The sequence below is a fragment of the Salvelinus alpinus genome, chromosome 2 (assembly GCF_045679555.1).
Source record: "Salvelinus alpinus chromosome 2, SLU_Salpinus.1, whole genome shotgun sequence".
NCBI classification, from domain to species: Eukaryota; Metazoa; Chordata; class Actinopteri; order Salmoniformes; family Salmonidae; genus Salvelinus; species Salvelinus alpinus.
The window spans coordinates 128,636,025-128,663,646 of NC_092087.1; the positions used below are offsets into that span (position 1 = coordinate 128,636,025).

General features: G+C 43.7%; 2 protein-coding genes across 5 annotated transcripts; both read left to right on the plus strand.

Moving 5' to 3' along the window:
• The first annotated feature begins 1,644 nt into the window (after nt 1–1,644).
• On the plus strand, nt 1,645–16,882 carry LOC139568741 (N-acetyllactosaminide beta-1,3-N-acetylglucosaminyltransferase 2-like). Of its 2 annotated transcripts, none has more exons than XM_071390783.1 (3): nt 1,645–1,773; nt 12,558–12,696; nt 13,629–16,882. In XM_071390783.1, the coding sequence occupies exon 3, from the start codon at nt 13,653–13,655 to the stop codon at nt 14,856–14,858; it is 1,206 nt and encodes a 401-aa protein (XP_071246884.1). In that variant the 5' UTR covers nt 1,645–1,773; nt 12,558–12,696; nt 13,629–13,652; the 3' UTR covers nt 14,859–16,882. The 2 variants fall into 2 exon arrangements, with proteins under 2 accessions (XP_071246884.1, XP_071246883.1); XM_071390782.1 differs by lacking the exon at nt 1,645–1,773 and adding an exon at nt 1,780–2,070.
• A 1,911-nt stretch (nt 16,883–18,793) lies between these two features.
• Nucleotides 18,794–27,037, plus strand: LOC139568742 (uncharacterized). 3 transcript variants are annotated; one of them, XM_071390787.1, is made up of 9 exons: nt 18,794–19,031; nt 19,161–19,191; nt 19,380–20,498; nt 20,679–20,720; nt 20,865–20,965; nt 25,140–25,201; nt 25,351–25,517; nt 25,804–25,959; nt 26,295–27,037. In XM_071390787.1, exons 1-9 carry the CDS (start codon nt 18,945–18,947, stop codon nt 26,708–26,710), a joined length of 2,181 nt encoding a protein of 726 aa, XP_071246888.1. In that variant the 5' UTR covers nt 18,794–18,944; the 3' UTR covers nt 26,711–27,037. The 3 variants fall into 3 exon arrangements, with proteins under 3 accessions (XP_071246888.1, XP_071246889.1, XP_071246887.1); XM_071390788.1 differs by having other exon boundaries at nt 18,796–19,031; nt 19,380–20,603; nt 25,804–25,991; XM_071390786.1 differs by having other exon boundaries at nt 18,796–19,031; nt 19,380–20,603.
• The last annotated feature ends 585 nt before the right edge of the window (nt 27,038–27,622 follow it).

Here is a 27,622-nt window from a genome sequence, read left to right on the forward strand (position 1 = left end):
GGCTTGAAATGGATTTAATTGCATTGTCACTTCCTTTTAGAGAGTCTTAATGGTGTTGAGGTTGACTGGAGAACAGGGCTTTTGCCATTCTCAAGTAAAGGAAAAGCTCACACAACACTGCTTCCCCGAAGGATGAAACGGCCAGAGTGACACTGCCGAGAAAGTTATGTTAAAGAGGACGTACTATAAGATTACTGTAAAGAGGAAGTCGAAGCATGTGAGGCAGAGATAGTGTACCGGAAACCCCTGTAGTCTTGAATCACCGGCCGAAACCTCTCCATAAGAGGATTTACCTTCTAAAACATTTCATCTAACATTACATCCTACTATATTTCACTGAAATCTGCAGCCAATTTTGTTTAGTCATTCATTTGAAAACTATGTATTTCAGTATAGAGCATTGCATTTTGTAAATGAAACCCTGTCACTTACAGTATACAAAACATTAGGAACACCTGCTCTGTACATGACAGACTGACCAGGTGAATACAGGTGAAAGCTATGATCCCTTATTGATGTCACTTGTTAAATCCACTTCAATCAGTGTAGATGAAGGGAAGGAGACAGATTAAAGAAGGATGTGTAAGCCTTGAGACAGGGATTTTGCATGTGTGCCATTCAGAAGGTGACTGGGCAAGACGAAAGATTGAAGTGCCTTTGAACGGGTTATGGTAGTAGGTACCAGGTGCACCAGTTTGAGTGTCAAGAACTGCAATGCTGCTGGGTTTTTACACGCTCAACAGTTTCCTGTCTGTATTAAGAATGGTCCATCACCCAAAGGACATCCAGCCAACATTACAACAGTGGGAAGCATTGGAGTCAACATGGGCCAGCATCCCTGTGGAACACTTTCAATACCTTTGTAGAGTCCATGCCCCAACAAATTGATGCTGTTCTGAGGGCAAAGGGTGGTGCAACTCCACATTAGGAAGGTGTTCTTAATGTTTTGTATACAGTGTATATACTATATCTACCCATAAAGATACAAACAACACATTTAATTATGGAGTCCAGATATGAACTTGGGACCGCAAGCTCATAAAATAGATGGTAATCACAGTGGAGCTTTTGGTTCTGTAAAAGCAAGACAGAAACGCTGTTTGACATTTATTGTCATGAATCTTGCCCTGGAGGCAGAACTGAGCGATTTACGCTAACTGCGCCAGCTGCAAAGTACAAATTGGCCTAGTGGGGTCGCCAATTATTATTTTTAGTGTTATTGGTGTGGTTAATTAAGGTTAGAGTTAGTTTTAAAATCCGATTTTATGACTGTGGCTGTGCGAGCTATAGTGACCACTCGGTAGAGCTGCCTCCAGGGCAAGATTCATGACAATAAATTACAACCTGCGACAGAAACACTGTAATAACTGAGTTGACTTGGGGGAGGGTGACATGAGGATGTGGGTTAGTCATTGTCAGTGATCCTCAACAAACAACATTAACTGAAACAATATTTGAAGCCATGTATACTATGCATTCAACTGAATTCGCTCATTCGGTCTCTGTCTACTTGTATAGCGAGGCAAATGAAAGTGCTCTACCTTGGTTTTACAATATGAGAAGTCTAAATGACATGCTCTCCCAACATATTCAGTAAAGTACACAAGAAAAGGAAACACGCTGCCCCTAGTTAATATCAAAGGGTACGTCACATAATTCAAGGAGGAGTCGTGCCCCTCAAACGTTACGCTAAGAAAAAAAATACGAATATAATTTTTTCTCCCACTGATCTGAACGCAGGCTGGAATTTTCCTCTTCCTGAAAATGCGGAGGGTGAGTAGAAGTCGGTATCAGAGAGGAACAGACCTAGAACATTACTTAAGGCGTGTTCTTTCTCTCTCATTTTGGCAAGGCATTGACTTTCACTTTACACAGGACTTCTACTGTGATCTGTGAAATATTAAACGAACACGGATTGCTTATAGTGAGCATAGGCACCTCACTCTAAAGTTATGCTTCTTGTAACTTTTTTCGGAAAAAGGATCATATTCATATAGACTCGTTTTGTAGGCTACACTATAGGCTGCGGGCCAAGATGTGGCTCCTTGGATTGGAAACTTTGCTATTCAGGTAAAGTATAGCAACCAGGTTTAGAGAATACATGCTGTTTAACCGTTTTGGTTAGCATATTATAACTTAGAAGACCATTAATTGCGTTTGAGTCCTGCTGCTATAGCAAAAATTATATTAGATTCTAATATTGCAACGCCACCATAGCTACGTATGCCAGATAGGAAAAACATATGAACGTTATTAATTTTGCTTCCATCAGTTTTGCTCCTATAAATACGAGTATTTGATCAATGTTAGATTATATAACGAATAATCATTACTTTAACCATTAATCAAACATTGTTTCTAGGGGAAAGTTGACAGTTTATCACCTGTAATGAACATAGTAACTGTTGATAATTACTTCATAATGGGTCGTTCAATGTAATTTCATAAAGCCATGACATCCACCATCTCTTATTGTTCAGAAATTGTTTCTGTAGTTAGAAACAGATAGGATTAGCATTCTTGCAACATTATTTTGTTGAAATATAGTTTGATCTCTGAGAAATCTAGCTAGTTAATTGCGACCAAATGGGCCCTTTTCATATAATGTTCTATAAATATAGTGACTTACATTTGAAAATAATTAGTATTTGAAACAGTAGCCAACAACATAAGTATTCAGACCCTTTGCTTTGTCCACCTGTCATAAATTCAATTGATTGAACATGATTCAGAAAGGCACACACCTGTGTAGATAACATCCAATAGTGCATGTAAGAGGAAAAACCAAGTCATGAGGTTGAAGGAATTGCCCGTAGAGCTCTGAGTCAGGATTGTGTCGAGGCACAGATCTGGGGAAGGGTACCGAAAAATGTCTGCAGCATTGAAGGTCCCAAAGAACACAGTGGCCTCCATCATTCTTAAATGGAAGAAGTTTGGAACCACCAAGACTCTTCCTAGAGCTGGCTGCCCGGACAAACTGAGCAATCGGGGGAGAAGGTCCTTGGTCAGGGAGGTGACCAAGAACCCAATGGTCACTCCGACAGAGCTCCAAAGTTCCTCTGTAGAGATGGGAGAACCTTCCAGAAGGACAACCATCTCTGCAGCACTCCACCAATCAGGCCTTTATGGTAGAGTGGGCAGATTTGTATTTGATATATTTCACCTTTATTTAACCAGGTAGGCTAGTTGAGAAGAAGTTCTCATTTACAACTGCAACCTGGCCAAGATAAAGCAAAGCAGTGCAAAACAAACAACAACAGAGTTACACATGGAATAAACAAACATACAGTCAATAACATAATAGAAAAAAGTCTATATACAGTGTGCAAATGAGGTAAGATAAGGCAATATATAGGCCATAGTGTGCGAAATAATTACAATTTAGCAATTAAACACTGGAGTGATAGATGTGCAGAAGATGAATGTGCAAGTAGAGGTACTGGGGTGCAAAGGAGCAAAAAAGATATATATAATAAATAACTGTATGGGGATGAGGTAGTTGGATGGGCTATTTACAGATGGGCTATTTACAGGTGCAGTGATCTGTGAGCTGCTCTGACAGCTGGTGCTTAAACTTAGTGAGGGAGATATGAGTCTCCAGCTTCAGTGATTTTTGCAATTCGTTCCAGTCATTGGCAGCAGAGAACTGGAAGGAAAGGCGGCCAAAGTAGGAATTGGCTTTGGGGGTGACCAGTGAAATATACCTGCTGGAGCGCGTGCTACGTGTGGGTACTGCTATGGTGACCAGTGAGCTGAGATAAGGTGGGGCTTTACCTAGCAAAGACTTATAGATGACCTGGAGCCCGTGGGTTTGGCGACGAATATGAAGCGAGGGCCAGCCAACGAGAGCATACAGGTCACAGTGGTGGGTAGTATATGGGGCTTTGGTGACAAAACGGATAGCACTGTGATAGACTGCATCCAATTTGTTGAGTAGAGTGTTGGAGGCTATTTTGTAAATGACATCGCTGAAGTCAAGGATCGGCAGGATAGTCAGTTTTACGAGGGTATGTTTGGCAGTATGAGTGAAGGATGCTTTGTTGCGAAATAGGAAGCTGATTCTAGATTTAATTTTGGATTGGAGATGCTTAATGTGAGTCTGGAAGGAGAGTTTACAGTCTAACCAGACACCTAGGTACTTGTAGTTGTCCACATATTCTAAGTCAGAACTGTCCAGAGTAGTGATGCTGGCCGGGCGGGCAGGTGTGGGCAGTGATTGGTTGAAGAGCATGCATTTAGTTTTACTTGCATTTAAGAGCAGCTGGAGGCCACGGAAGGAGAGTTGTAGGGCATTGAAGCTCGTCTGGAGGTTAGTTAACACAGTGTCCAAAGAAGGGCCAGAAGTATACAGAATGGTGCTTGCCTGCGTAGAGGTGGATCAGAGAATCACCAGCAGCAAGAGTGACATCATTGATGTATACAGAGAAAAGAGTCGGCCTGAGAATTGAACCCTGTGGCACCCCATAGAGACTGCCAGAGGTTTGGACAACAGGCCCTCCGATTTGACACACTGAACTCTATCGGAGAAGTAGTTGGGGAACCAGGCCAGGCAGTCATTTGAGAAACCAAGGCTGTTCAGTCTGTCGATAAGAATGTGGTGATTGACAGAGTCGAAAGCCTTGGCCAGGTCGATGAATACGGCTGCGCAGTAATGTCTCTTATTGATGGTGGTTATGATGTCGTTTAGGACCTTGAGCGTGGCTGAGGTGCACCCATGACCAGCTCGGAAACCAGATTGCATAGCGGAGAAGGTACGGTGGGATTCAAAATGGTTGGTGATCTGTTTGTTAACTTGGCTCTCGAAGACCTTAGAAAGGCAGGGTAGGATAGATATAGGTCTGTAGCAGTTTGGTTCTAGAGTGTCTCCCCCTTTGAAGAGGGGGATGACCGCAGCAGCTTTCCAATCTTTGGGGATCTCAGACGATACGAAAGAGAGGTTGAACAGGCTAGTAATTGGGGTTGCAACAATTTCGGCGGATAATTTTAGAAAGAGAGGGTCCAGATTGTCTAGCCCGGCTGATTTGTAGGGGGTCCAGATTTTGCAGCTCTTTCAGAACATTGGTTCCTAACTTCCCTGAAAAGTTGCATATCACGGGGGCTATTCGATGCTAATGCAGAACGCCACAGGATGTTTTTGTGCTGGTCAAGAGCAGTAAGGTCTGGAGTGAACCAAGGGCTATATCTGTTCCTGGTTCTAAAATGTTTTGAATGGGGCATGCTTATTTAAGATGGTGAGGAAAGCACTTTTAAAGAACAACCAGGCATCCTCTACTGACGGGATAAGGTCAATATCCTTCCAGGATACCTGGGCCAGGTCGATTAGAAAGGCCTGCTCGCTGAAGTGTTTTAGGGAGCGTTTGATAGTGATGAGGGGTGGTCGTTTGACCGCAGACCCATTACGGACGCAGGCAATGAGGCAGTGATCGCTGAGATCCTGGTTGAAGACAGGAGAGGTGTATTTGGAGGGCAGGTTGGTTAGGATGATATCTATGAGGGTGCCCATGTTTACGGATTTGAGGTTGTACCTGGTAGGTTCATTGATAATTTGTGTGAGATTGAGGGCATCAAGCTTAGATTGTAGGATGGTCAGGGTGTTAAGCATGTCCCAGTTTAGGTCACCTAACAGCACGAGCTCTGAAGATAAATGGGGGGCAATCAATTCACATATGGTGTCCGGGGCTCAGCTGGGGGCAGAAGGTGGTCTATAGCATGCGGCAACAGTGAGAGACTTGTTTCTGGAAAGGAGGATTTTTAAAAGTAGAATCTCAAATTGTTTAGGCACAGACCTGGATAGTAAGACAGAAGTCTGCAGGCTATCTCTGCAGTAGATAGCAATTCTGCCCCCTTTGGCAGTTCTATCTTGTCAGAAAATGTTATAGTTAGGAATGAAAATGTCAGGGTTTTTGGTGGCCTTCCTAAGCCAGGATTCAGACACAGCTAGGACATCCGGGTTGGCAGAGTGTGCTAAAGATGTGAATAAAACAAACTTAGGGAGGAGGCTTCTAATGTTAACATGCATGAAACCAAGGCTTTTACGGTTACAAAAGTCAACAAACGAGAGCACCTGGGGAATGGGAGTGGAGCGAGGCACTGCAGGACCTGGATTAACCTCTACATCACCAGAGGAACAGAGGAGTAGGATAAGGGTACGGCTAGAGGCTATAAGAACTGGTCATCTAGTACGTTCGGGAACAGAGAGTAAAAGGAGCAGGTTTCTGGGCGCAGTAGAATAGATTCAAGGCATAATGTACAGACAAAGGTATGGTAGGATGTGAATACAGTGGAGGTAAACCTAGGCATTGAGGGACGATGAGAGAGATATTGTCTCTAGGGACTTCATTTAAACCAGGTGAGGTCACTGCATGTGTGGGAGGTGGAACAAAAGGGTTAGCTAAGGCATATTGAGCCGGGCTGGAGGCTCTACAGTGAAATAAGACAATCACTAACCACTAACCTGGCCGTGGCTAGTAGGCTAGCAGATGGGCATTCAGGGGACGTCACGACGGAGGAGCCTGTTGAAAAACGCCCTCGGGCGGATTACGTTGGTAGTCCAGTCGTGTTGGATCGGTGGGGCTCCGTATCGGCAATAAAAGAGGCCCAGGCCAATTGGCAAAATAGGTATTGTAGCCCAAGGAGTGGCTGATGGACCTCTTCAGCTAGCCGGGAGATGGGCCTAGCATAGGCTAGCTCCAGGCTAATTGGTGCTTGCTTCAGGACAGAGATGTTAGCCAGGAGAAGCCAATGGGATAGTAGCTTGCTAGCTGCGATGATCCAGGTGAAGAGGTTCAGAGCTTGCGGTAGGAATCCGGGGATATGGAGAAGAAGAAGTCCGATACGCTCTGGGTTGAATCGCGTTGTGCAAACTGGCAGGAGTTGTCCGGGCTAAAGGTTAGCTGATGACCACTAGCAGTGGCTAGCTGACTACTAGCTAGTACTTTCTGTTGGGGGTTCCGGTTCTAAAGTAAAGAAAATAGCAGATCCATACCACATTGGGTGAGGCGGGTTGCAGAAGAGTATGTTGAAGTTGAGATTAAGAAAAATATTAAAACATATATGCGAAGAAAAAATATATAAAAAGATATATACACGGGACACGACAAGACGAAGACAAAGTGGCATGACTGCTATGCCATCTTGGATTTTTGGGGAGATGGGAGCAACTCCTCAGTAAAAGGCACATGACAGCCCGCTTGGAGTTTGCCAAAAGGCACCTAAAAGTATGGTGGTGGCAGAATCATGCTGTGGGGATGGTTTTCAGCGACAGTGACTGGGAGACCAGTCAGGATTAAGGGAAAGATGAATGGAGCAAACTACAGAGCGATCCTTGATGAAAACCTACTTCAGAGTGCTCAGGACCTCAGACTGGGGGCGAAGGTTCACCTTCCAACAGGACAACGACCCTAAGCACACAGCCAAGACAACGCAGGAGTGGCTTTGGGATAAGTCTCTGAATGGCCTTGAGTGGCACAGCCAGAGCCCAGACTTGAACCCGATCGAACATCTCTGGAGAGACCTGAAAATCTCTATGCAGCAACGCTCCCCATTCAACTTGACAGAGCTTGAGAGGATGTGCAGAGAAGAATGGGAGAAACTACCCAAATACAAGTGTGGCAAGCTTGTAGCGTCATACCTAAGAAGACTCGAGGCTGTAATCACTGCAAAAAGGTGCTTCAACAAAGTACTGAGTAAAGGGTCTGAATACTTATGTAAATATGTCTTTTTTCAGTTTTACCTTTTTTATTAATTTGCCAAAAATATATAAAAACCTGTTTTTGCTTTGTCATTATGGGGTATTGTGTGTAGATTGAGGAGAGAAAAAAACAATTTAATCAGTTTTAGAATAAGGCTGTAACGTAACAAAACGTGGAAAAAGTCAAGGGGCCTGAATACTTTCCAAATGCACTGTAGATGAAGGGGAAGAGGCAGGTTAAAGAAGGATTTTTAAGCCTTGAGACAATTGAAATGTGGATTGTGTATGTGTGCCATTCAGAGGGTGAATGGGCAAGACAAAATATTTAAGTGCCTTTGAATGGTGTTTGCTAGTAGGTGCCAGGCGCACTGGTTTGTGTCAAGAACTGCAACCCTGCTGGATTTTTCACGTTCAACAGTTTCCTGTGTGTATCAAGAATGGTCCACCTTGCTAAGGACATCTAGCCAACTTGATGCAACTGTGGGAAGCATTGGAGTCAATATGGGCAAGCGCCCCTGTGGAACGCTTTCAACACCTTGTAGAGCTGTTTTGAGGGCAAAAGGGGATGCAACTCATTATTAGGAAGGTGTTCCTAATGTTTTATACACTCAATGTGTAACCAGTATAGTCTACAAGGGGCTCAGTCTGTGTTTTCATTGAGTACCTGATTGCTAGCAGTTGCTCATCGAATAGCATGCATTAGGAGGAGGGGGAGAGAGGGGCAGTCATTTCTGGAGATATGGAACACTAGGCAGAACCATTGATTGAAACAGGTATTTGGGGCCTAATGGATCCCAAAGGGAAATACACCATAGAAACAAAATGGTTACAAAGGGATACTGTCATAATCATTTGTCTGTTGCATATTCTTCACTGACAGGGAAAGTAATGGTTCAGAAGGAGACGCTTGGACATGTGCTGGGGAGGCCACACACACACAAACACACACACTGTACACTCCAACTGTACACTACATCCATCTCAAACTTGTCGCTCCATATGTAGGCCTATGACTCATCTCTTTTCACAGCATCTGTGCGTCTGCCTATTAGTAATTCAATGTTTTCCCTTGTATTTGATGAGGGAACATTGAGAGGCACTCTATTCTCCATTATCTCCATTTATGACACTCCAGAGCCAACAAAAGAGACTCCTTGTAGGCGTCTTCAACCAGACTAGAGCGCCGTAGTAACCATGAAAATCTACATCATTCACATGTGTATATTTCTCCCGTCATACCAAATGTCCTTCGAGTTAACAGTTAGCATGCTCATTCAATTGTCACTTTTACATCAGTGGCTTACATCACTAGAGGTCCATAGTAAACGTTGAATTCTATATAATTCACATGTAAACCCCCCCGACATATTTATTTGGACAGTGAAGCTAAACTTAAAATGTGGCTCTATACTCCAGCATTTTGGATTTGAAATCAAATGTTCTATATGAGGCGACAGTACAGTACATCACCTTTTATTTGAGGTTATTTTCATATCTGTTTTACTGTTTAGAAATGAAAGCACTTTATGTATCTAACTTTTTGAATGTATCATAAGTATTTGGACAAATTCACTTATAGTGTATTTCATTTAGTCAAAAGTTTAGTTTTTGGTAACATGTAATGACTACATGAAGCTTGTGACTCTACGAACTTGCTAATGGTAAGAGTTAGCATGTTTTGGGGGCATGACCTTTGTGCATCTGTAGCTTTCTCATCATTATTCACGATTATCTGTAATCATGGTAGCATCCACATTAAATGTAAAAGTGTTCAGAAACATATTGTTTTCTTAATTACAATAAAAGTAACACCAAAACGACCGTACATTATTTACCATTCATTTCTATTGGTCACAACATCATCTGAAACACACAACGACAACAAAAAACGGAAAATACATCCAACAAGTTTGTAGAGTCACAAGCTTGATGTAGTCATTGTGTGCTCGGATTTTGATTTGATTTATTAGGATCCCAACTAGCCGACGCCAATGGCGACAGCTAGTCTTACTGGGGTCCGACACATAACGAAGAAGACATTACAAGCAAAAGACTTTACAATTTACATACATTCAAAAGCACGAACATGTCGTGTGTGTGCATCTATCAGTTACACATACTGTACATGGCAGGACATGCACACAACAAGTAGGTCACATGGGGGAGAGGCGTTGTGCTGTGAGGTGTTGCTTTATTAGTTTTTTTGAAACCAGGTTTGCTGTTCACTTGCGCAATATAAGATGGAAGGAAGTTCCGTGCACTCATGGCTCTGTATAATACTCTACGTTTCCTTGTATTTGTTTTGGACCTGGGGACTGTGAAAAGACCCCTGCGGGGTGTGTGTGTCAGTGCTGTGTGTAAGTTGACTATGCAAACCATTTGGAATTTCCAACACGTTCATGTTTCTTATCAAAACAAGAAGTGACGCACGCAGTCTTTCCTAAACTCTTAGGAATATTGGTCCAAAATACTAAACTTTTGACTAAATGTAATACATTATAAGTGAATTTGTCGAAATACTTGACACCTTAAAATGTGCGGACTAGATACATAAATTGCATTTATTTCTAAACAATATAAGAGATATGTATGAAAATATCCCCACAAATAAAAGGTGATATTCTGTACCGTTGCCTCATATAAAACATTCAATCTCAAATCCAAAGTGCTAGAGTATAGAGCCAAATAAAAAATGTAACTTCACTGTCCAAATAAAGAGGAGTGTATGTATTTCTAACCTAACGTCCTTCATGTTAGCACTTCTCACTTTCTTATCAGTGGCTGGCCAGTTAAGTCCTGTTGATATCACACTGTTGATATCACACTGTTGCTTCAGTGAACACGTTTTTCTGATGTTTAATTATAGGCCCCCTCTGAAATAGTTAAATAAAGGTTACATTAAAAAATATATCTAGATGTTTATGTGTCTGTCTGTGTGGCCTCTCCAGCATGTGCCCAAGTGCCTCCCTCAACCATTACTTAAAGTTTAATGACTGACCATATGAAGTAAACTAATGATAGACTATGTAACTATTTAGTAGACTATGATGTGGTCGTTTATTTTATGTGACATAGTGTTTACTTCATCAGTTTACTTCATTGAGTCCAATATCGCTACTTATTGACAGATGATATATATAAAAAATAATAATAATATATATACACACACTACCATTCAAAGGTTTGAGGTCACTTGGACATGTCCTTGTTTTTGAAAGAAAAGCAACAAAAAAATTGTCCATTAAAATAACATCAAATTGATCAGAAATACAGTGTAGACATTGTTAACCTTGTAAATGACTATTGTAGCTGAAAATGGCTGATTTTTTATGGAATATCTACACAGGCGTACAGAGGCCCATTATCAGCAACCATCACTCCTGTGTTCCAATGGCACGTTGTGTTAGCTAATCCAAGTTGATCATTTTAAAAGGCTAATTGATCATTAGAAAACCCTTTTGCAATTATGTTAGCACAGCTGAAAACTGTTGTGCTGATTAAAGAAGCAATAAAACTGGCCTTCTTTAGGCTAGTTGTGTATCTGGAGCATCAGCATTTGTGGGTTCGATTACAGGCTCAAAATGGCCAGAAACAAAGAACTTTCTTCTGAAATTCGTCAGTCTCTTCTTGTTCTGCGAAATGAAGGCTATTCCATGTGAGAAATTGCCAAGAAACTGAAGCTCTCGTACAACGCTGTGTACTACTCCCACAAACTGGCTCTAACCAGAATAGAAAGAGGAGTGGGAGGCCCCGGTGCACAACGGCGCAAGAGGACAAGTACACTAGAGTGTCTAGTTTGAGAAACAGAAACATAATGTGTATCAAATATAAAATGGCTGCAGTCAGTCAGTAAATGAAATGTCAGTATTACCCACATCTACTGTGTAGGCCCAGTACTCTCACCAACAGTGTTCAACAATGACAAACTCTATCCATGGCTTGCATATCCCACGTTTGACTACCGATGTGAGTGTTTGCGTAGTTAGATCGCGCAGAGGAAAAGTGTAACTTGCTGCACACCGTACTGCTAGGCTGCATTCCAGGCCCCATAGAGCTCTGGTCAAAGTAGTACATTATATATGGAATAGGGTACCATTTGGGACGCACACTAGTCTGCTACTGCAAGGGAGTGGGGGAGTCATGTTCGTGGCTCGGCATTCAAAGCTCAACTTTTCTGGTTAGATTTGACAGCTTGTGAGTATCATGCTGCTGCTGAACACACGAACACACACACACACACACACACACACACACACACACACACACACACACACACACACACACACACACACACACACACACACACACACACACACACACACACACACACACACACACACACACACACACACACACAGAGCAGAGCAATATTTTGAATTACTGTAGCCTAGCTCTCTGTCTAGTTTTGTTAAAGAGGTGCAATGCCAATCAGCAACCGTCATTTCTTAAAAGGCTAAGATTCTTCCGTCTACTTTCACAAGTAAGAAACTCTGAGGTCAAAGGTACACGATTTCATTTGCTTTCAGTAGATGATCTACAGTGACGGTTCGAGTAGACAATCTACAGCAAACAGAAATAGTGACATCCAGATAGTCATTGACTACAACAATACCTCTAGTAACTACAACAACACATCTGTTGTAACCAGGTTCTTTGGAGGGATTTGTAGTTCTTTGTCTGTGTGTTATTTTTGGAGGGATAGGGTAGGGCTTAGCTACAGTAGGGAGTGTATAAGCATGTCTAATTGCACTTTGGTTTGCGCAAGCCCTTTAATAACCCCTTGAGAAAAAGCCTGCCCTTCCTGAAGAAAAACAGCAGTGTTGTTGACATGCTGTGTGCTTGTGTGTTTTTTGCTGTTTGTTTCCAGGTGGCTGCTGCAGGAACACCAGTCCTGTTTCAGTTCCCCTCTCTAGAACCTTCTCCCATGGAGGAGACCCGCATGGGCTAAGAAGGTCTGGGTCGGGACCACAGGAACAGCCTGACCAGTCATTTCCTGCTAGTCACAGGTAATGTGCTAGATATCATTTGATACAGCGGAAGGAACTAAAAGTGGTTACAATGGCTCAGTGGGTTGGATCATGGTGTTTGAAACACAGTGCTGTATTTTTTAAAATTGTATTTATTTAACCTTTATTTAACTAGGCAAGTCAGTTAAGAGCAAATTCTTATTTACAACGATGGCCTGTATGTTCACTCTCACTTCCAAATTGGAAATATATGAGGATACTGGACATGTGTTGAATTAAAGTCATTACCATTGTTATCATTTGTATGATTAATCACAACATTTTCTGCTTCTATCCAAGGCTCTGTTTGTCTAATTTTACACTCTGTTACCATTGACACAATCATAGAGATTCCTTACATGCCAGTGCCCTGAGGCTCAAGAAAGCTCTCAGTGAAATTAATAATGCACATGGAAATGTGTGGCACTTTTGTGTGGCGAGGCCAGTTTAGCCTGAGATTACACTGACACACTGACACCTGTAATTGGTGTCATGAGGAGAGCTCCTCGAATTGGGACCGCATGATGATGCTAGTCTGGGTCATTGTAGAAAGAGAGGGAGGAAGAGAACGAAATAAAGAAGGGATAAAGTGTGTGCACAGCTCATTCCTCGAGGATTAGGGGATGAAAAGCGGGCTGGTATGCGGCTGCTGCTGGGTCCGGCTCGGACACAAACAACGCACTGACCAAGAAGGCCCTCTAACCTGCTTTACCTTCGAACATTTCTCCTTAAGTCTACTGCCTCAAAACTTTAGGCCATTAGCTGTAACCCACAACTACCTTTCACTATGTTTCTGAATGGGCCTGTGCCTCCTGGGTTTGTTGTAAGTCTGCCGGTCTCGTTACGGTCGCTTCGTACTCTGTACGCTGTAAGTCTGTAACTTCTGGGTTTGGTCTCTCATTTCCTGTTTGTCTCTACCACTTCCTGTCCAGGTCCGGAGACTGCGGAGAGCCAAGATGCACGGCTGTCGGAAGAAAACCAGGGTGCTGTGTGTGATGATGATGCTCAACGTCTTCGTCTTCATCCTCGTGGGCGTGTCTCGGAACCTGGGCCAGGATAAGGGGGACCAGCGAAAGCCACGCATTCCCTCCAAGAGGTTCTGGAGGAAGCAGATGACCAGTGAGATCTTCTGGAATAAGGAGCAGCAGAGGCTGGACTACATCTACAACCCCATCCTCATGTCGGGTTTGACCAATGACTCCCTCCTGGAGCTACCTGATTGGCTCAACGACACCAGGTCCCCGGACCCCTGCAAACCGGACTACAGCGTCACCACCCAGGTGAAGGACTACAACTCCCTGCCACCCCGCTTCCAGGACTTCCTGCTGCACATGCGCTGCCGCTCGTATCCGATGATCATGGACCAGCCACGCGTGTGCGAGAGCAAACCCTACCTCCTATTGGCCGTCAAGTCCCTGGCGCCCCACTTCGACCGGCGGCAGGCCATCCGGGAGTCGTGGGGGCGGGTGGGCGTTCTGGCCAATCGGACTGTAGCCACGGTCTTCCTCCTTGGAAATGCCGTGTCAGTCGACCACTTCCCCAACTTGTCTGGGATGCTCAGCCACGAGGCCAGACTTTACGGGGACCTCCTCCAGTGGGACTACCGAGACTCCTTCTTCAACCTCACCCTCAAAGAGGTGCTCTTCCTGGACTGGTTCAGCCAGCGTTGCCCCGACGCCCGCTTTGTCTTCAAGGGGGATGATGACGTCTTCGTCAACACCTGGAGGATCCTAGACTTCCTCCACAATCTTCCAGAGATCAGGGCCAGGGATCTGTTCATAGGGGATGTAATCACCAATGCCGGCCCGCACCGGGACCGGAAGCTCAAGTACTTCATCCCAGAGAGTGTGTTCGTGGGGCCATACCCGCCCTATGCCGGGGGAGGAGGGTTCCTGTACTCTGGGGAACTGGCACTGCAGTTGCACAACATCTCCCAGCAGGTGGCGCTGTATCCTATTGATGATGTCTACACAGGGATGTGTCTCCAGAAGCTGGGCTTGGTCCCGGAGAAGCACAAGGGCTTCAGGACGTTTGACATTGATGAGAAATACAGGGGCAACCCGTGCGCGTATAAGAGCTTAATGCTCGTGCACAGCAGGACGCCGCAGGAGATGATCAAAATCTGGGCCTGGCTCAGCGATCCAGATATGAACTGTCAGTGAGACATCTACATGCATCCCACATTACACCCTATTCCCTACATAGTGCACTATTTTTGACCAGAGACCTATGGGCCCTGGTCAAAAGTAGTGTACTATATAGGGAATAGGGTGCCATTTGGGATGCATGCAATGGGTCTTTGAGAAATTTGTTTGATGTGTTCTAAGTGCTTTCTTTGGTTTGTGTGGAATTCGCAAAATCCTCGCGGTTCGGTAGCAATGCTGGGTTCACGTGCTAGTTGGAACTCTGAATTTTCTGACTTGCTAATTAGTTGTAGTTATACACATGCCGTGTTCAACCAGTTAGCAAGTTGAACATTTTTGAGTTTCCTAGTTCCGACTAGCACGTCACAAGTCAATGTGTTCCAGCTTCAATAGAATCAGCTGATATATCCCTAGCATTCAAAAGTATTTTTTACATGAGCAACCATTCATTTACACTTTTCAAGACTGTGTTCGGCAAATGTAGTATCATTAATATAAATGTACTAGTACTGTATGTACTATACAAGCACTATTGCACGAGAGGTCCTTCATTTGCAAGAATTGTAATTTGTCACAATAAGAGGCATATGTGAAAATCACCTACGATTGGGAGGGGGATCCATATCCCTTTTAATCGTAACTCTACTTATGGCAAAGAGTGTGTGAATGTCCTGCTTAACCTGTTTTTCCAGACTCTTACGCCAATACACCGGGTGGTGTATTGCTGTAAGCGCTCTCAATGGATCTGACGTTCCTTTGCACTTGATTCTAGAAACAAACTATTTATGATATTTGAAAGATTGCTGGTTCATTATAACTCTTAAAGCTGGAAACCGTAGGGGTGAAACTGCCACGTCCGGTTGTGCGATATTACAACAACAAAGAAGTTACTTAAAACAACACACACTGTTTTCCCCCCCCTTTCAGATGTACACTGAGTGTGCCAAACATTAAGGACACCTTCCTAATATCGAGTTGCATCCCACCTTTTGCCCTCAGAACAGCTTCAATTCGTCAGGGCATGGACTCTACAAGGTGTCGAAAGTGTTCCACAGGGATGCTGGCCCATGTTGATTCCAATGCTTCCCACTGTTGTATCAATTTGGCTGGATGTCCTTTGGGTGGTGGAACATTCTTGATACACATGGGAAACTGTTGAGCGTCAAAAACCCAGCAGCATTGCAGTTCTTGACACAAACGGGTACGCCTGGCGCTTACTACCATACCCTGTTCAAAGGCACTTCAATATTTTGTTTTGCCCAGTCATCCTCTGAATGGGACACAAACAGTCCATGTCTCAATTATCTCGAGGCTTAAAAATCTACACTGATTGAAGTGGATTTAACAAGTGACATCAATAAGGGATCATAGCTTTCTCCTGGTCAGTCTGTCATGGAAAGAGCAGGCATCCTTAATGTTTTGTACACTCAGTGTATGTAAAACAAAAAAAATGTTTTTACCACACTTATCGAGCTCCTCTTCTCCGTTTCATAAACAAAACAAAAACAATAACAAATGTGCCTGGGGCGACCAGTGGCTCTATTTCACCTTATGCGGATCTCAGCTTTAAAGTATTTGTTTTATTATTAAAACAAAATTGCACATTTGGTGAATAAATATTTGGTGAATAATCCAGAATTTTAAGGCGTTAGTAGTCCTGTGACCCAGTGTTTTGTTTCTGCTGTAGTGAGATGTTATGTGCAGAGCTCTTTCTGTATACTCACAACAGTGGAGGCTGCTGAGGGGAGGACAGCTCAATAATAATGGCTGGAATGGAGCGAATGGAATGGCATCAAACCATGTTTGTATTTGATATCATTCCACTGGTTCCGCTCCAGCCATTACCAGGAGCCCGTCCTCCCCAATTAAGGTGCCACCAACCTCCTGTGACTCACAAGCCTATAATGGAAATAACTGAGTCTACTTCCACCTCCATTTTATGCCCTATGTCTGTTTTGTTTTTATGTTTTCAGAAATGTGATGGATACCTGGAGTATTTCAATTTTTTATGACAGTGAATAAAAAACTATTCAAACATCAAACATTGGAATCACTCTCGTTCTTCAAAGTTGGTCTGAATCATAAAGGTACTAAAGGTATCTACACTGCTCAAAAAAAATAAAGGGAACACTAAAATAACACATCCTAGATCTGAATGAATGAAATATTCTTATTAAATACTTTTTTCTTTACATAGTTGAATGTGCTGACAACAAAATCACACAAATTATCAATGGAAATCAAATTTATCAACCCAGGGAGGTCTGGATTTGGAGTCACACTCAAAATTAAAGTGGAAAACCACACTACAGGCTGATCCAACTTTGATGTAATGTCCTTAAAACAAGTCAAAATGAGGCTCAGTAGTGTGTGTGGCCTCCACGTGCCTGTATGACCTCCCTACAACGCCTCATGCTCCTGATGAGGTGGCGGATGGTCTCCTGAGGGATCTCCTCCCAGACCTGGACTAAAGCATCCGCCAACTCCTGGACAGTCTGTGGTGCAACGTGGCGTTGGTGGATGGAGCGAGACATGATGTCCCAGATGTGCTCAATTGGATTCAGGTCTGGGGAACGGACGGGCCAGTCCATAGCATCAATGCCTTCCTCTTGCAGGAACTGCTGACACACTCCAGCCACTTGAGGTCTAGCATTGTCTTGCATTAGGAGGAACCCAGGGCCAACCGCACCAGCATATGGTCTCACAAGGGGTCTGAGGATCTGATCTCGGGTACCTAATGGCAGTCAGGCTACCTCTGACGAGCACATGGAGGGCTGTGCGGCCCCCCAAAGAAATGCCACCCCACACCATGACTGACCCACCGCCAAACCGGTCATGCTGGAGGATGTTGCAGGCAGCAGAACGTTCTCCACGGCGTCTCCAGACTGTCACGTCTGTCACATGTGCTCAGTGTGAACCTGCTTTCATCTGTGAAGAGCACAGGGCGCCAGTGGCGAATTTGCCAATCTTGGTGTTCTCTGGCAAATGCCAAACGTCCTGCACGGTGTTGGGCTGTAAGCACAACCCCCACCTGTGGACGTCGGGCCCTCATACCACCCTCATGGAGTCTGTTTCTGACCGTTTGAGCAGACACATGCACATTTGTGGCCTGCTGGAGATCATTTTGCAGGGCTCTGGCAGTGCTCCTCCTGCTCCTTCTTGCACAAAGGCGGAGGTAGCGGTCCTGCTGCTGGGTTGTTGCCCTCCTACGACCTCCTCCACATCTCCTGATGTACTGGCCTGTCTCCTGGTAGCGCCTCCATGCTCTGGACACTACGCTGACAGACACAGCAAACCTTCTTGCCACAGCTCGCATTGATGTGCCATCCTGGATGAGCTGCACTACCTGAGCCACTTGTGTGGGTTGTAGACTCCGTCTCATGCTACCACTAGAGTGAAAGCACCGCCAGCATTCAAAAGTGACCAAAACATCAGCCAGGAAGCATAGGAACTGAGAAGTGGTCTGTGGTCACCACCTGCAGAACCACTCCTTTATTGGGGGTGTCTTGCTAATTGCCTATAATTTCCGCCTGTTGTCTATTCCATTTGCACAACAGCATGTGAAATGTATTGTCAATCAGTGTTGCTTCCTAAGTGGACAGTTTGATTTCACAGAAGTGTGATTGACTTGGAGTTACATTGTGTTGTTTAAGTGTTCCCTTTATTTTTTTGAGCAGTGTATATCTGTTCACTACTGTATACAAAACATTAAACGTTTAGAATAAACATCTTTACCATTGGATAATTAATACATTTATGGAAGTGTCTTTCTTGTAAAATATATTTGTATTTATAAAGTACTTGGTAAGATAAAGGTATAACATATAATACCTGTGTTGATCCTGAAGTTGAGCTGCAGAAGACAAGTAAACTTACCAACAGTGTAGCAGTGACACCTAGTGGATACAACCCATATAGACCAGAAGCACACGAATATCAAGGCGTGCTAATTAGCTAATTTGCAATATATTTCACCTGTTTACGTCCACTTTTGGCAGAAACGGAAAGAAACACCACATGAAAGAATTGACAATAGCTGGGACAGTGTAGGAAGTGGACTTGCTTGCCAAATACTGGAAAAAGTAAACACAGCGTGACACTAAAATGCCACGAAATCATTCAAAGTTACTATTTGTACGTGCACTACTACTTGCCTATGGTTTATTTACTGCGAACTGCGACCTGTCCTGGGTAAGTTGATGACTGTCTTCCTTCTATAAGCATTTCTGCTACATTTAGCTCGAGATTGGAGGTACATTTCATCATGTTGACTAACATTATTGGTTTAATGCTACCTCAACGTTTTTATTGCGTCCTTAGGTAAATAGGAATGACGCTTACAACCCTCCGGGTAAGACACATATTTATTATGTAGCCTTTCGGCCCTGTACTATGCTCTTTGTTGAATTCTTTCAAAATTGTGTGTGTGTGTGTGTGTGTGTGTGTGTGTGTGAGGATCTGCATGCGTGTGTCTTGTTTAGGCCTATAACTCTGACATCATTGGATTGTCCTCCATACTCTCTGTCCACCTCTTCTCAGATGACCACCGTGGTAATGAGGTCAATGCCTTCTTTGCACTGCGGAGCTGCCACCAGGTGATGCGCGGCAAGAGTGGCGAGTTCTTCTCCCCGGACTACCTGTGCTCCTACCCACCGCTCTGGTGTAACTGGACCATCCAGGTAGATCCTGGTGAACGTGTGCTCCTCCACCTAGAGGACTTCACCCAGTCAGACGCATGCAGCGGGAAGTTGGACCAGATCCACCTGGACGAGCCCCTGGGGGTTGCAGGGGGTCACAGGATCCTGGAGAAGTGTTGGCGTGAGGCCAAGTACAGGTCCCTCTCCAACATCCTCCATGTGGTTCAGCTGATCAGAGGCAAACCCAGTCCACCCCACAGGGGCTTCTATGGGCGTTACGAGGCGTTCGTACCGCCAGTCACGTACAATGCTTATGGTGATACCACTGAAGAAGACAGGAAGCTGATGACTGAACCAAAACTGACAGAACTGGAACCCTTTCCCTCTCTGAGAAGTTTCACCAAGTTTCTCCCCATGAAGAGGGGTGAACCTACGGAGGCCATTTTACTGGAGCGCCCCACCCCGCCAGCTCAGACCAACCCGGCGATGGTGTTTGACTATTTTGACCAACTCACTTCCTCCTCTGCGTCCAATGAGCTTCCATCATGGGAAGCAGAGGAGCCAATGGTCAGAGAGGGGCCCTTCAAGTTTGATCCTTTTCAGAGAGAGGAAGAAGATTGGAACAGAGGAATCTCAGAGGGGACTGACGCAGATGAGAGCCACTTGACAAAGGAAGACTGGGAAGTGGGTAACTTGAGTGGAGATGTGGTGGACCATGAATCCCATCTGCCCTTGACTCCCACTCCCCCCATAGTGTTCACTCGTCAGGGTACATCATGGTCAGGGAGTGGTGCCACACAGACCCACACAGCACACCCTGGAAGTGACCCCTCCTCACACCAGCCCCCTTTCTTGAATCCCAAACCCTCGCTACGCACTCCATCTGCTATGCGAAGGAACGTGGATGCCCAAACTACAAATACCATCCCTCCTACCGAGTCAAACATTGTGTCACACACAACAGATGTGGATGACCAAGGTGAGGAGTCTGGCAATAAGGAATTGCTGAAAATGACCATGGGTGAGTCTCCAGCATCCAGTGCCACTCATACACCCACTGAGACCCAGGATCCCTTTGACCATCTCCCAGACATGGTTGAACCGTTCTTCGACAGCAGACAATATAGTAGGTAGTCAGCCATTTCATTTGCATCCTTTGTTGTCTGGTTTATGAAAACTGTCTTGCATGTTGACTTTGCAGAGAAAGTCAGAAATCACACCGAAGTACCACACTTACCAGAAGGTGAGTTACTTTTTTATTAAAAAAATATATATTTTGAATATAGTTCAAAGGCTATAACAAAAGTTGCAAGTCACTCGCCTTTGTACAATAGTTATAGAGCTGTGAATGAGTATAAAGGAGATGCCTACATTCTGTATTTCTCAGACCACCTATTTGAGGTGGCTGTTGAAGTCAACTTCCTCGTGGCGCCAGAGGAGAATTGGGACTACCTTGTGAGATCACTGTTGATCTCAGTGAAGTCTCTGGTGAGTTATCTCATGAACAATAGAGCCCCACCGTGGAGGTGTCATAATACCCATAAAACCTAGCAGTCAAACAAGGAAATGGTTCCAATTGTTTTTCCACCACTTATTTTTCCCATTGGGGATTTTATAAATGCTTAAAATAAGGGCTGTGTTTCGCGTTCTTACCCTGGCGTGACGTTTTGATATTTTTGGGGGGGTTAATACATGTGTATACAGTGCCTTCGGAAAGTATTCAGACCCCTTGACTTGTTCCACATTTTGATAAATTACAGCCTTATTCTAAAATGTAATGTTTTTATCTCATCAATCTACAGACGATGGCGCATAATGACTAAGCAAAAACAGGTTATTGCTTTGCCTTTCCAAATCATGTCCAATCAATTGAATGTACCACAGGTATACTCCAAGTTGTAGAAACACATCAGGGATGATCAATGGAAACATGATGCATCTGAGCTTAATTTCGAGTCTCATAGCAAAGGGTCTGAATACTTATATAAATAAGGTATTTCTGTTGAATTAAAAAATAACTAGAAAAAATGTCTAAACCCGTTTTCGTTTTGTCATTCTGGGGTATTGTGTGTAGACTGCTGAGGATTTTTAGTTATTACATTTTAGAGTTTGGCAGTACTGTAACAAAATGTGGACAAAGTCAAGGGGTCTGGGTATTTTCTGAAGGTATATTGATAAAAGTCACCTTGTCCTAGAGATTTACACGTATATCAAAACGTCACGCCAGGGTAAGCCATTAATGTCCCCTATGGGGAAAATGAATGGTGGGATAACGAATGGAAACCTTTCCCTGTTTGACAACTAGGCTTTATGGGATTTAGACTGGTATTCTAATAACTTTCTTCATAAATGGATGTCGTCTTACAGTGCCATTAAAGTATTCATACGCCTTGGCTTATTCCACATTTCGTTGTTACAGCCTAAAGGGATTTAAGTTGAAATTTTTCCTCACCCATCTACACCCAATACCCCATAATGACAAAGTGAAGACATGTTTTCTAATTTATTGAAAATGGAATACAAAAATCTCATTTACATAAGTATTCCCACACCTGAGTCAATACTTTGTAGAAGCACCTTTGGCAGGAATTACAGCTGAGTCTTTCTGGGTAAGTCTCTAAGAGCTTTCCACACCTGGACTGTGCAGCATTTGCCCATTTTTATTATTTTCTAAATTCTTCAAGCTGTCAAATTGGTTGTTGATCAATACTAGAATACCATTTTCAGGTCTTGCCATAGATTTTCAAGTAGATTTTAAGTCAACTGTAACTCGGCCACTCAGGAACATTACCTGTCTTTTTGGTAAACAGTGTAGTTTTGGCCTTGTGTTTTAGGTTATTGTCCTGCTGAAAGGTGAATTCCTCTCCCAGTGTCTGGAAAAGACTGAACTAGGTTTTCCTCTAGGATTTTGCTTTTTTTATCCTGGAAAAACTCCCCTTAACGATTACAAATGTTTTTTTTAACATTATGCAGCCACCACTATGCTTGAAAATATGGAGAGTGGTACTCGGTACTGTGTTGTCGAATTTGCCCCAAACACAACTTTTGTATTCAGGACAAAAAGTGAATTGCTTCTTCAAAATTGCAGTATTACTTTAGTGCCTTGTTGCAAATAGGATGTATGTTTTTGGAATCGTTTTTATTCTGTACAGGCTTCCTTTTCACTCTGTCAGTAGGTATTGCGGAGTAACTATACTGAACAAAAATATAAATGCAACATGTAAGGTGTTGGTCCCATGTTTCACAAGCTGAAATAAAAGATCCCAGTAATGTTCCATACAATAATCTTTAATCTCAAATGTTGTGCATAAATCTGTTTACATCCCTGTTAGTGAGCATTTCTCCTTTGCCAAGATAATCCAGCCACCTGACATCTGTGGCGTCTCAAGAAGCTGATTAAAAAGCATGCTCATTACACAGGTGCACCTTGTGCTGGGGACAATAAAAGGACACTAATATGTGCAGTTGTCACACAGCACAATGTCACAGGTCTCATGTTTTGAGGCAGAGTGCAATTGGTATGCTGACTGCAGGAATGTCCAGCAGAGCTATTCCCAGGGAATTTAATGTTAATTTCTCTACCATAAGCTTCCAAGTTGTTTTAGAGAATTTGGCAGTACGCCCAGCAGGCCTCACAACTGCAGACCACGTCTAACCACGCCAGCTCAGCACCTCCACATCCAGCTTCTTCACCTGCGGGATCCTCTGAGACCAGCCATCTGGACAGCGGATGAAACTGTGGGTTTGTACAACCAAAGTTTCTGACAGTTTGTGCAGTTATTTTATCTCCGGGAAGCTGTTGCGTGCTCGTTTCCTCACCAGGGTCTTGACCCGACTGAAGTGTGGGGTCATAACCAGATTCAGTAGGTAAATGCTCACCTTCAATGGCCACTGACACACTGAAGAAGTGTGCTCTTCACGGATTAATCTTAGTTTCAACTGTACTGGGCAGATGTCCGACAGCGCATATGGCGTTGTGTGGGTGAGCGGTTTGCTAATGTCAACGTGAACAGAGTGCCCCATTGTGGGGTTAGGATATTGTCAGGCATAAGCTACGGAAAACAAACACAATTGCTTTTTATCAATGGCAATTTGAATGCACCGAGATTGACGAGATTTTGATGCCCGTTGTTGTGCCATTCATCCGCCGCCATCGCCTCATGTTTCAGCATGATAATGCACTGCCCCATGTTACAAGTATCTGTACACAGTTCCTGGAAGCTGAAAATGCCCCAGGTCTTCCATGACCTGCATACTCACCAGACATGTCACCCATTGAGCCTGTTTGGGATACTCTGGATCGACGTAAGATGGCGTGTTCCAGATCCCCTAGCGACTTCGCACAGCCATTTGAAGAGGAGTGGGACAACATTCCACAGGCCACAATCAACAGCCTGATCAACTCTATGTGAAGGAGATGTTGCGCTGCATGAGGCAAATGGTGGACACACCAGATACTGACTGGTTTTCTGATCCACTCCCCTACCTTTTCTTTTTAAGATATGTGACCAACAGATGCATATCTGCGTTCCCGGTCATGTTAAATCCATATAGTAGGGCCTAATGAATTTATTTCAATTGACTGATTTCCATATGAACTGTAACACAGTAAAATCTTTTGAAATTGTTGTGTTTGACCAAAAATATAAATGTACAATGATTCCTCCTCAGTATTCTCCTATCACAGCCATTAAACTTTAACTGTTTTAAAGTCACCATTGGCCTCATGGTGAAATCCCTGAGGGGGTTCCTTCCTCTCTGGCAATTGAGTTAGGAAGGACGCCGGTGTCTTTTTAGTGACTGGGTGTATTGATACACCATCCAAAGTGTAATTAGTAACCTCACCATGCTCAAAGCGCAGTGGCAGATTTAGGTATAGGCGACATGGAAAGCTGCCATGAAAATCGTAATGGTGACATTTGCGCGATCGGTTTTCTACCGCTCATTTGCGCGTTACGTCAATGATATGTCACCGTGTGGGACTGTGTCAATTAACCTTTTCGGATTGGGCGCCCCGATTCTAGTTTGTGAGCTAGGCAGGTTACTTCCTACTCAGAAGTACGAGATGCGGGGGTAGGTTGACCTCAGGTCTTCCCACTGGAAGCCCGAGGGAGCGGGGGAATCTATCAAATAGGTGCGCTAACTTAGTTCAATTTAGTTTCTTGTTTGAAGTGCAATAGTGTAATTAGCAGGTTGTCTTCTTTATAATTGTTATTCTATTTGTGTGATAGGATTTGTGCAATTTTAGTTGTTAGCAATAGGGTAATAGTGTAATTATTCTATTTTCTTTTGTCTTTATCTACTTTTGATATTTGAGTCTTGTATATATTTTTATATCGTTTTAAATGTTATGATTATTTATTTGTGATGGTCCAAATGTCAGAATAAAAATTTGTGTGTGTATATATATATATTATATATATATATTTTTTTTTACCCATCTACAGTATGTGCCCTTTGTGAAAAACAAACACATTCCACTTATGGTTTTGTGTGTGTGTGTGTAGGCCAGTGATGACAAATCTCTGTTTAATCCCTTTTAAACTAAGGCTGTAACAAATCAATGTGTAAAAAGACTGTATATGGCTTTTGGTCATTATTTACCATGATTGGACTGGTGCATTTGTGATTTGGAGCTGCAATTATTCATTTTGTTTTTCAGATTAATGAGCAGTTGGAAATGATCCACACACCCAAAACCCTATCCTCCAAAAGAATAAAAAGGTAGGTTTGCTACATTTTGTAACCAAGAGCTCCAAATGTCTTTCTTGACTGCAAACAAGTGCTTGTTGTATTTTTACTGCATAAAAAGGGTTGTTGGTACTGTAGAAAATAGTTGATGGATTAAATGCCTTTTTTTGTTGTATCAACAGGTTGAGTGCAGGAGTGCTTTACATCCTCTGGCTGTATATTGGGGGTGGGCCGGAAGGGGTGAATGTTCACAGGACCCTGCACCCGGCCCTGCAGGAGCTGTTAGAGAGGGTGGTTAGCCCCAGGGGCAGCTCAACACAGGGTGTCATCGTCTCTGTATCCACCTCTGGTAGGTCTCAAAGTTTCCTCAAAAAAAATATACATCTGTAGCTTGTTCTTTTGCACTGTACTCTGCTCTTTACTAATGGCACTAAAGGTTACTGCAGAGGTTTAATAAGATATTGTGTTGTATAGCCTGCAATTGGGTGTCCTGAATTTCATTGTCTTGGGGCTCAACGAGGTGGAAAAATGTATTTGTTTGACTTTAAATAATTGATTTTAAGGCATTTATTTTCATATTTAATCACTCCATTAATCAACCTTACTTTTGCACCCTGTGTGTGTGTGTCTCTCAGATGTGAATGAGTGTGTGACCCAGCTGGTGCTGTGTGACATCAACGCAGAGTGTGTGAACCGCTTTGGTTCCTATGCATGCCGATGCCACTCCGGGTTCGAGGACATGTCTAGGCTGGGCTCAGGAGGAACCATTTGCGTGGACACCAAGGCCGCTGGTATGGACCGCCACAATGAGTCGACGATTACGGTAGATCAGCATAGTCCTGAGCAGCAGCACTGTAACACTGGTACCTCGTAGAATTATTGTTCTCTGAAGTTTAAGGAAAACACAGTATGACATTGGTTAGTTCAAAATCAGTGGCACTGAAGTTGACAAGTTAGACCACCCTAACATTCCTGATTTTTAACCCTTGAAAATGGGTTTGTTAGGTAACCCTAACAGAATGTGTAACCCTAACAGAATGTTAAACATAAAGTTGCATGGTTATGAAGGTGACTTTGCACTAAGTCAATTGTGTACATCTAATCCTTGCCTAACCTTTGACCTTAGGCTGTACTTCGGAACGGTCCAGCGGGATGATCAAAGGCATCTACGTGGTGTGCTTCCTGTTCAGCTTCCTCATCCTGCTGCTCCTCTGTACCGTGGGCGTGCTGTACCACCGCCACCACCGGGGGGCCATCCTGGTCCACTGTCGGCGCAGCAGCCTCGGGAGCATCCCCCCTCCTGACTACAAAAACAGTTCCATCCGCTCCAACTCAGAGCTGCCCCCACCCATACGGCGCCCCAAGGAGGGCTGGGCTCGGGGCTGGGCTCGCCCCAAGGAGGGCTGGGCTTGGGCTCGCCCCAAGGAGGGCTGGGCTCGCCCCAAGGAGGGCTGCCCCTCGGTGGACCTGCCCTTGCTGCGCTTCAGCCCCCTGCTGCCTCTTGATGGGTACATGGAGCCAGGGGAGGGTGTCAAGCTTTGAAGAGAAGATTGCTTTGTGGTTGTCCTGAATGTGCAATGAAAACATTGAGACTATTCTGGGCAGGTTGACTTCACTGTTTCATGAGTTCATTCTTTGCCTTTCCTCTCATGATGAAATAACTTATTGCTGTAGTATGACATTATCGTTGTGTGTAGTTTGGATGTGCTATATGATGTATTCTTTGGATCATTGTTTCTAGTATATTTCAGTAATTGTCTTTTTTCCATGATTGCGAAGATTATCTATGCTCTCCACACAAGGGGATTCATTGCATCTTTCCTCCCAAAACAGCTTCACTTCGATTAAATAAATGTTAACTTGGCTCTACATTCCTTTAATCTTTTTTTTTTATATTGAAACGCGAAAGTACCATTTCTGTGACAAAGTACGCTACTTTGTTTCATATGCAGCAGTTGGACTACAGGCATATCAAAAATAAACTTAATTTCTTTACTGGTGAGGGGACAAGGCTACAGAAAGCAGACCATAATAAATAAAAACCCATGTCGCAGCGCACCTGTGCACTGATGAAAGGCACCGCGCTATTACGCCATGTTGTGCTTTTCCCACAAGGTGGCAGCGCGTGATAGGAAGTGTCTGGGGGAAAAAACTCCGTTTGCGACTGGGTTAAATACAAAGTTTGTTTTCCCTCGGTGGTTCTTAAACATGTTTTCAAAAACAAGGGTATTCTGAAAACGTTAAACAAATACAGGAGCAAAGGCAAGCAAGCCCCCACCGTCGGAGAATAGACGAGGAAACGGTAAGAAGGAGCCATTGTGCCTCTGAAAAATGATGAAATTCTACACGCCCGCGCACCTAATCTGTGGCTCGAGCTCAGAAATGTTAATCCCCAGTCTGTAAGAAAAAAAATGTAGTGGTAGATTGTGTTTTTGTCGTTTGAAATGGCACGGT

Excerpts from the sequence above, each read along its gene's own strand:
- LOC139568742 (XM_071390786.1), top strand. The coding sequence starts at position 18,945 with ATGCCACGAAATCATTCAAAGTTACTATTTGTACGTGCACTACTACTT. Across the intron at positions 20,721-20,864 it reads AGTACCACACTTACCAGAAG|ACCACCTATTTGAGGTGGCT; the intron begins GTGAGTTACTTT and ends TGTATTTCTCAG. Across the intron at positions 25,960-26,294 it reads CGTGGACACCAAGGCCGCTG|GCTGTACTTCGGAACGGTCC; the intron begins GTATGGACCGCC and ends CTTTGACCTTAG.
- LOC139568741 (XM_071390783.1), top strand. The coding sequence starts at position 13,653 with ATGCACGGCTGTCGGAAGAAAACCAGGGTGCTGTGTGTGATGATGATG.